This window comes from Zootoca vivipara, chromosome Z, assembly GCF_963506605.1.
Source record: "Zootoca vivipara chromosome Z, rZooViv1.1, whole genome shotgun sequence".
In the NCBI taxonomy this organism is placed as follows: Eukaryota; Metazoa; Chordata; class Lepidosauria; order Squamata; family Lacertidae; genus Zootoca; species Zootoca vivipara.
Genome location: NC_083294.1, coordinates 1,022,280 through 1,029,841, shown reverse-complemented (window position 1 = coordinate 1,029,841; position 7,562 = coordinate 1,022,280). Strand labels below are relative to the sequence as shown.

General features: G+C 43.8%; 1 protein-coding gene across 1 annotated transcript; it reads left to right on the top strand.

Moving 5' to 3' along the window:
- The first annotated feature begins 77 nt into the window (after positions 1-77).
- NDUFA8 (NADH:ubiquinone oxidoreductase subunit A8) lies at positions 78-7,284 on the top strand. The gene is made up of 4 exons (XM_035113918.2): positions 78-239; positions 3,115-3,278; positions 5,020-5,185; positions 7,007-7,284. Exons 1-4 carry the CDS (start codon positions 192-194, stop codon positions 7,142-7,144), a joined length of 516 nt encoding a protein of 171 aa, XP_034969809.1. The 5' UTR covers positions 78-191; the 3' UTR covers positions 7,145-7,284.
- The last annotated feature ends 278 nt before the right edge of the window (positions 7,285-7,562 follow it).

The window sequence follows — 7,562 nt, the reverse complement described above, 5'->3', positions numbered from 1 at the left end:
ACGGGAAGGAGGTAGCGGGAGGTAGGCGCATGCGCATATCCCAGACATAGCGTGCCCCCGGGACGGCAAGGAGGCGCATGCGCAGTTTCTGCCTTGGCGTCCGGGCTGGTTCGTGAGGGCCGGTGGCGAAGGAGAGTCCAAGGGGAGAGGCCTGGTCGGGATACGCAGGTCCAGCTCGCCCGCCCGCGGCTATGCCCACGCTGGAGGTGCCCACGCTGGACGAACTAGAAGTGGATGAGGTGAGCGTGAGAAATAGCGCGCGGGGGGGGGAGGATGATCTTGATCCCACCCCCCACAAATGTATGGGGGGGACCCCCACCTCAGTTTCACCCTCATATTTCCCGCCTTTTCGCTCCTAATGAGCTCCATGAGGAGTCGTACGCGGTGTTCTCCATCCCCCCCTTATTAAATTCCACAACAACAACAGCACCCCCCAATTTGCAGGCAGGGTCGACCCTCCCCTCGCTGTTAAAGAGCTTCCTCCCCCTCCCCCCCATTTAAGACCCAAAATGTCAGAGAAACGTCATTTCACAAACGTACATATACACACAAACCCCGAAGTGACCCGTGGCGCCCCTTTGGGCCAGGTTTTGGCCATTCCATCCATTCTCAATAAAATAGATAAAAGCTAAGTAATATCTGTTCTAAATAAAAGCCCCCAAGGAGGATGGCAGCAGGAATTCAAACCCTTCACAGCAGGCGTTGCCAGCCTGGTAGCCCCCCCCCCAAAAAAACTCCATTTATTTATTTATAGCATTTGTATCCCGCTTTTCTCCCTGAAGGATGGTGTACGTGGTTCTCCCCTGCTCCTCGTTTGATCCCCACAGGTAACGTAAACAGTAAAGGACCCCTGGACAGTTAAGTCCAGCCAAAGGCGACTGGGGAGTGCAGCACTCACCTCACTTTTCAGGCCGAGGGAGCCGGTGTTTGTCCGCAGACAGCTTTCTGGCCACAACAACCACCCTGTGGGGTAGGCCAGGCTGAGTGGCAGCTTCTGACCCTCAAGGTCACCCAATGAGCCTCATGGCAGAGCAGGGATTTGAACCATGGTCTCTCCCCATGTCCTAGTCCGACACTAACCACTGCCCCATGCTGGCTCTCCCAAGGACTCTCTTCAAAAGCCTCATGGCTGAGTGTGGTTCAAATCCGTCCTGAGCCGTGAAGTTCACTGGGTGACCTTTGGGGCGGGGCCAGCAGCCATCTCCCAACCTGACCTACCTTACAGGGTTGTTCTGAGGATATAATGGGCTGGTGGGACCACCTTGAGCTCCTTGGAGGAAAAGGTACAGTGAGCCCACAATTTACATTTAACTTGAGCACATTCAGCTTTATGTGCTTCATTGAATCATAGAATCTTAGAACTGGAAGGAACCCAAAGGTCATCTAGTCCAACCCCTGCAATGCTTGACAAAAAAGTAACAAAACAAAATAAAAGGGGGACGGAAAATGGGTGGGAATCCAGGAAAAAAGACTTTGGCAACCCCACCCACCATTCAACCCAGTGTGCTTTGACTATACACAGTTTTGGTTTTGGTGCAAAAATCCCTGGATTCAACTCCTGTGTAAACTGCAAGTTTACTGTATATAAATGCAATAAATAAAACAATAATTTTCAGAGGGGTACCAAAAATAACAAAGGGCCTCGTAGATTTCTATGGCAGAATATGGATTCTTATCCATGAAGGGTTATTTTGTATGAAAACTCCTACCTGGTTGCCAACTGGCTTTTGTTTTTTAATTCAAATTATATATTCTGGATTGACAATCTTCTCTCCTCCCACTACTTTGGCCGCTGATGTCAGTGATATCAATAAGATGCACAATCTTGTGCAAAACATTTGTGTAGAGAGGGGTGTGATTTATTAAGAGTATTGTATTGCTTATCATAGGGACCCAGGTGGCGCTGTGGGTTAAACCACTGAGCCTAGGGCTTGCTGATCAGAAGGTCAGCGGTTCGAATCCCTGCGACGGGGTGAGCTCCCGTTGCTCGGTCCCAGCTCCTGCCAACCTAGCAGTTCGAAAGCATGTCAAAATGCAAGTAGATAAATAGGAACCGGTACAGCGGGAAGGTAAATGGTGTTTCTGTGTGCTGCTCTGGTTCGCCAGAAGTGGCTTTGTCATGCTGGCCACATGACCTGGAAGCTATACGCCGGCTCCCTCGGCCAATAATGCGAGATGAGCGTGCAACCCCAGAGTTGGTCACGACTGGACCTAATGGTCAGGAGTCACTTTACCTTTATCTTATTGCTTATCATAAGCCCTGGGGGGATTATACACTCCACTCTCTAAATACCTTGATATATACAGTATATATACACACACATTTACAGTATATGTATCTTTTACCTCCTACCACATTCATACTAACCCTTGTTCTCAAAAAATGTTTAGAAGTGGACGTTCAGATTCTCATTGTCTTAATTAGTGTCATCCTACATAAAACATTTCCTGTTATTATTTCTATATATAATTTTTAAAGATTGTTTTTAATTAATTGTATTTATACATTCTATTAATTTTATGTGTGTTCATAATTATCTTGTTGTAGCTCCTACACTCTGGAACTCCCTGTGCCTTGACTAAGCCAGAACTTTCACTGTGCTCTCCTCTGCACCTGCTGAAATTCCTTTGTTTAGGCAAGCGTGCCCAGACATGTAAAGTTGACATGTAATTTAATCTCTAATCTTAGTTTGCAACATATATATCGAATATATTTGACTGGTTGTTTTTATTTATGTCTTGATTTTTTTAAAAAAATATGTTTTGTGTTCAACGTTTATGGACAACTTCAATCCATATTTCATATTCTTTGCAAACCATGTTGAGGTTTTATTTACAATTAGGTGGTATACAAATTCTGTTAAATGAATAATATATTGTGTTGTAATGTTTGATAGTACACAAGCTTCATTATGTGCTGCCCCTTGGCATTCTTGTGAGTGCAGGACCTTATTCACATTTTACATATATGAGAAGGAGAATGCATGCCTGCAGCCTGGCTCTTCTTCATTCAATAGGCTCTCGTGGCGCTTGTAAGAGTCCTATGCATTGCCACACACACACACACACACACACACAGCCAGCCTATAGCTAACTCTCTGGCTTGCTCCTCAGGTAAAAGTATCCTCAGCCATACTGAAAGCAGCAGCTCACCATTATGGCTCACAGTGTGACAAGCCTAACAAGGAGTTCATGCTTTGCCGCTGGGAAGAGAAGGACCCACGGAAATGTTTAAAGGAAGGCAAGGAAGTGAACAAGTGTGCAATGGACTTCTTCAGGTATGCCATTTGAAGAGTCTTGGTGAGTCAGACCAAAGGCCCATCTAATATTACTGATCTTGGGGGCTTATTTTTGCCTGCAGGGTAGGGTTAAACAAAATCCTTCAAATAAATAAAATTAGTCTCATGCCCTTCTAGTAATTTTGCCATCTTCCTTTAGTCAGAAATGCATTTTTAATATTTGAGATCCTGCCTCCCAAAGGCCTTGCAGGTTCATAGTGCAAAAGGAAACTACTGAATCTCTTCCCCTACAGCAAATTTTACTTATGTCTTGTTAGACATTGGTTAAATTATCTTGTGAATGTTGTTGCTGTTAGGTACCTACAATTTTTTAACAGAAAGGCAGGGTAAATGTAACCGGTAAATAAGTGAGTAAATAATTTTGCTTACGTCAAAATAAGCAAGTGACATGACACTGTTTTAACTATTACTATTCTTTTTTTCATAACCTACTTACTCCCCCCGCTCCAAAAGTAACTCTGTATAGGGTTAAATAAAAACATTCCTTCAGTAGCACCTTAAAGACCAACTAAGTTTTTATTTTGGTATGAGCTTTTGCGTGCATGCACACTTCTTCACTTAAGGTGCTACTGAAGGAAATTTTTTATTTTGCTTCAACTCAGACCAACACGGCTACCTACCTGTAACTATCTGTATAGGGTTGCCAGACTCAACAGAGGACAGGACTTCTGTGCCTTTAATTGCCCTGCTCTCTTAAAGAGAAACCTTCAGACCCTTTGTTTAATTTCCAAGCAAAGGGTCTGCTGGTTTCTCTTTAAGGTTTCCAGACTCTTTTGAGAGCAGGGCAATTAAAGGCACAGAAGTCCTGTCCTCTATTGAGTCTGGCAACCCTAACTCTGTAGCAAAATCATATTTCTGAAATGACCCTATAAGACACACAGGTTCATACAAGGGAAGGGATCTGAATCCAGATTTCCTTTACAATCTGCTCGGGCAATTATCGTACTTGTGACAACTGCTGTGTCACCCACCCACCCACCCTTGTTTCTGCTCAGATATCTTCTGTTTTAACTTCCCTCTAATTCTATAGTGAGTTCAAATGGTTACCTGTTATTTTCTTTAATTGATGAGTCATTCATGCCTTGTAGCTCCTTTCCCCTCCATGATGGGAATAACTTCCTAATTTTGAAAAGTTCTTGTCAGTGATAGGCATAGCTGCCAAGTTATCCCTTTTTTACAGGGATTTTCCCTTATGCTGAATAGGCTTTCTCGCGAGAAAAGCGAAAACTTGGCAGCTATGGTGATAGGTCACATCTGACTTAGATTTTAAATTGTCAAAATGTCATGTATCACATGCTGGAAGAACTTTAAACACAGTTTTATGAATCCACTATGCTTCCTTCAGTTTTGTAGAAAAACTGAAAGGCAATAACACTAACACTGTTTACTTTTTGTGATTGGGTGCTATCCTGTTGTTGCTCTCCTCAGTTTTGGATTGACAAACATATTTGTGTTACAGTATTTGCCATAGGGATTTTGCACGGTATGGGGATGGTAACATGAATGTAGAAAATATTTGCAGTCTGAGTTGGCATTATAGGCCAGAGTTTCTCTGTTTTCACTAGGACTTAGTTTTGTGGTACTTCAGCTGTAACCAGATACATAGCTTGCTGTGGTCTTCAAATCCATGTGTGAGCAAAATACAAAGGTGCCTTTTAAGAATCACTCTGCCTTCTTTTTCACTTCAGGAAACATTAATGCAGCATCTTTGTGTTTCTAGACAGCTTAAGCTACACTGTGCGGAGCCATTTACCCAATACTGGACTTGCATTGACTATAATAACCTGCTAGAGCTTCGCCACTGCCGGAAGCAGCAGCAGGTCTTTGATGAGTGCGTCCTGGATAAGTTGGGTTGGGTGAGACCTGATCTGGGACAGCTGTCAAAGGTAACTGAATGTGTATGGTGGCTCTTTCTTACATGTACTGGGTGTTAACCTAATCACTTCTTGCAAGGGGTTTTTCATCTTGCCTCTCATCTGAATGGTAGTGTTGTCACCTGATTGCACTTTGGCCCAGGAGAGATTTACAAACTCAGCCAGTCTTTCCTCAGGGCTAGCTCCCCAAGCATTGAGGCCGCTATCTAGAAATTCCAGCCTTTTCAGCAGTTTTGCCTGCTAGATAATTGTGATGGCAGAAATTGAGCATCCACACAGTGGAAAATTTGGCTCCTGAGCTAGTATTGGAAAAGGTAGCTGGTTTCTGGGTTTCAAGTTGTGTCTCTGGCCCCAGTTCCCAAGCAGTGTTCAATGCCATTGTTTAAAATAAGCAAATAAGTTTAATGCAGAGAAGTGCTTTCCTTATCTCCTGTTTCTGACTGTGCCATATAGGGATGAAGTAAACTAGAGTTTAGCTTGCCCCGATGTGCAAACCCAGGTTCATACAGGCTCGTAGTTTGTCTCCAAATCAAAAGCAGAAACCAAAGTCTGTTTTTGGCTTCCTGCTTGTAGTTTGTTTACCTCCACACTACAAGTCTGCAGGAACCTGAATTTGCACATAACAACAAATCAGACTCTCTTGTTTAGGGCTGGTTTGCTGTCCTGTGTAGCACAGTCAGGAGAGGGGAAGGAGCTTGCCCACATTAAACCATAGTTTATTTTAAACCATTATTTTGATGTCTTGGAGCACCCATGTGTGTTCCCTGCAGGTCAGAGTGAGCCTTATAAGAACCACTTTCTAAATTACTATTGGGGAAAATAACCGAAGGACATGGAGGGTGTGTGTGTGACATGGAGTGGAAGGACAGCAGCTTAGCAGGAGGATATATGCTTTGCATACAGAAGGCTCTCTGCTTCAATCCTGGCCCATAGTTCAGGCTTCTTCCTTGATCTACTGCTGCCACTTGGGGCACAGCTGGCCTCAGTGGTGCACAATGCCTTCTACCAAGTTAGGCTGGTGGCCTAACCATGATGCTGTCTGGACTGCAATAATCTGGCTGGAGTAGTCTATACTGGTAAACTCAAGATTGGGTCATTGTGGTGCAATTTCTGTGAAGCTGCCTTTGAAAGCTGTTCAGAAACTGCAGAAGAGTGCAGCTGCCAAGCTCAAGATGAACTGATTTTGGAACACCAATCCTGACACAGCTGCACAGGCAGCCTGTATGTGTCTAGGCCCAAATCAAAGTGCTGGTTTTAACCTCAAACACACAGCTCAGGACCCCAATATTTTTTCAGGTTACCTCTCTCAGTATGAACCTACCCAGACCTTTTGGTCTTTATTTGACACCTTCCTTTGGGTGCCCCTTCAAAGAAACTTTGGAAGATGGCAGCATGGCAGAGGGTCTTTTCTGTTTTGGCTCCCATAAGACTTACCTCTTCTCCCAGGCATTTGACAACAAGGCTGATAGCTTGTTTTGCTGGTGAAGCTTTTTGTTGATTTTTTTTCCTGCTGGGTTACTGCAGTGATTTTACTGAAACATCACTTGGGGGGGGGGTTATAGACTCTTAAGCTTTTAAAAGTCACTTAGATACTTTTGTATTAAGTCACTAAAGAGTTAAATAAATAACCATCCAGTATCTGGAGGGCACCAGCTTCACCACTTCTGGTACATAATAAGGCACCTCTCTATACTCGGATTCCTTGATGCTGGTTTGTTTGCACTTAGTACCATTCAGGTGGACTGGCTTCCTTTTGCAAAGCTTCCTGTTTGTCACTCTTTCCAGGCTGCTTGCTGCTCACCATGCACTTCAATGTGATTCTTTCCCTTCCAGGTCACCAAAGTGAAGACTGAGCGGCCCCTGCCTGAGAATCCCTATCATTCTAGGGAAAGACCACAACCAAACCCACCAACTGAAGGCGAGTTGCAGCCGTCCAAATATGGAAGCAAGTTTTTCTTCTTTACCTTTTAAACTGGCTATCTTGGCTCCTTCAAAACAACACCAGAATTCTTGATGACTGTAAATAACTCTTTCCTGGTGTTTTGAATGCCCTCTGTATTTGGTAGTCATTAAGGATAATAAACTTCAAATGGTATGGTTTGCCTAATGTATTTTCTTGTATGTGTAGGTTTTGTTTCTGAAAAGTAAAAGTGCAAGAAAGTTCTAAGTCTGGAATAACATCCCTTAAACAATTCCAAGGAAATCCCCCATTGGCTCAGGATGCAATTGGTTATACTTAAGAAAGATGTTTTGAGCAGCCAGCCAGCTCCAGCCTCCACATCTGGAGGGCACCCGGTTGGGGAAGGCTGGTTTCCGGTGTTTGACTTAGCGTCACTTCTTTATGTTAGGCATATCAATTACAGAAATATTGTTAGAATATATTTAATTG

Bases quoted from the DNA above. Each gene is read 5' to 3' on its own strand.
- NDUFA8 (XM_035113918.2), top strand. From the start codon at position 192: ATGCCCACGCTGGAGGTGCCCACGCTGGACGAACTAGAAGTGGATGAG. The intron at 240-3,114 runs GTGAGCGTGAGA...CTTGCTCCTCAG, and splicing joins ACGAACTAGAAGTGGATGAG to GTAAAAGTATCCTCAGCCAT. The intron at 3,279-5,019 runs GTATGCCATTTG...TTGTGTTTCTAG, and splicing joins TGTGCAATGGACTTCTTCAG to ACAGCTTAAGCTACACTGTG.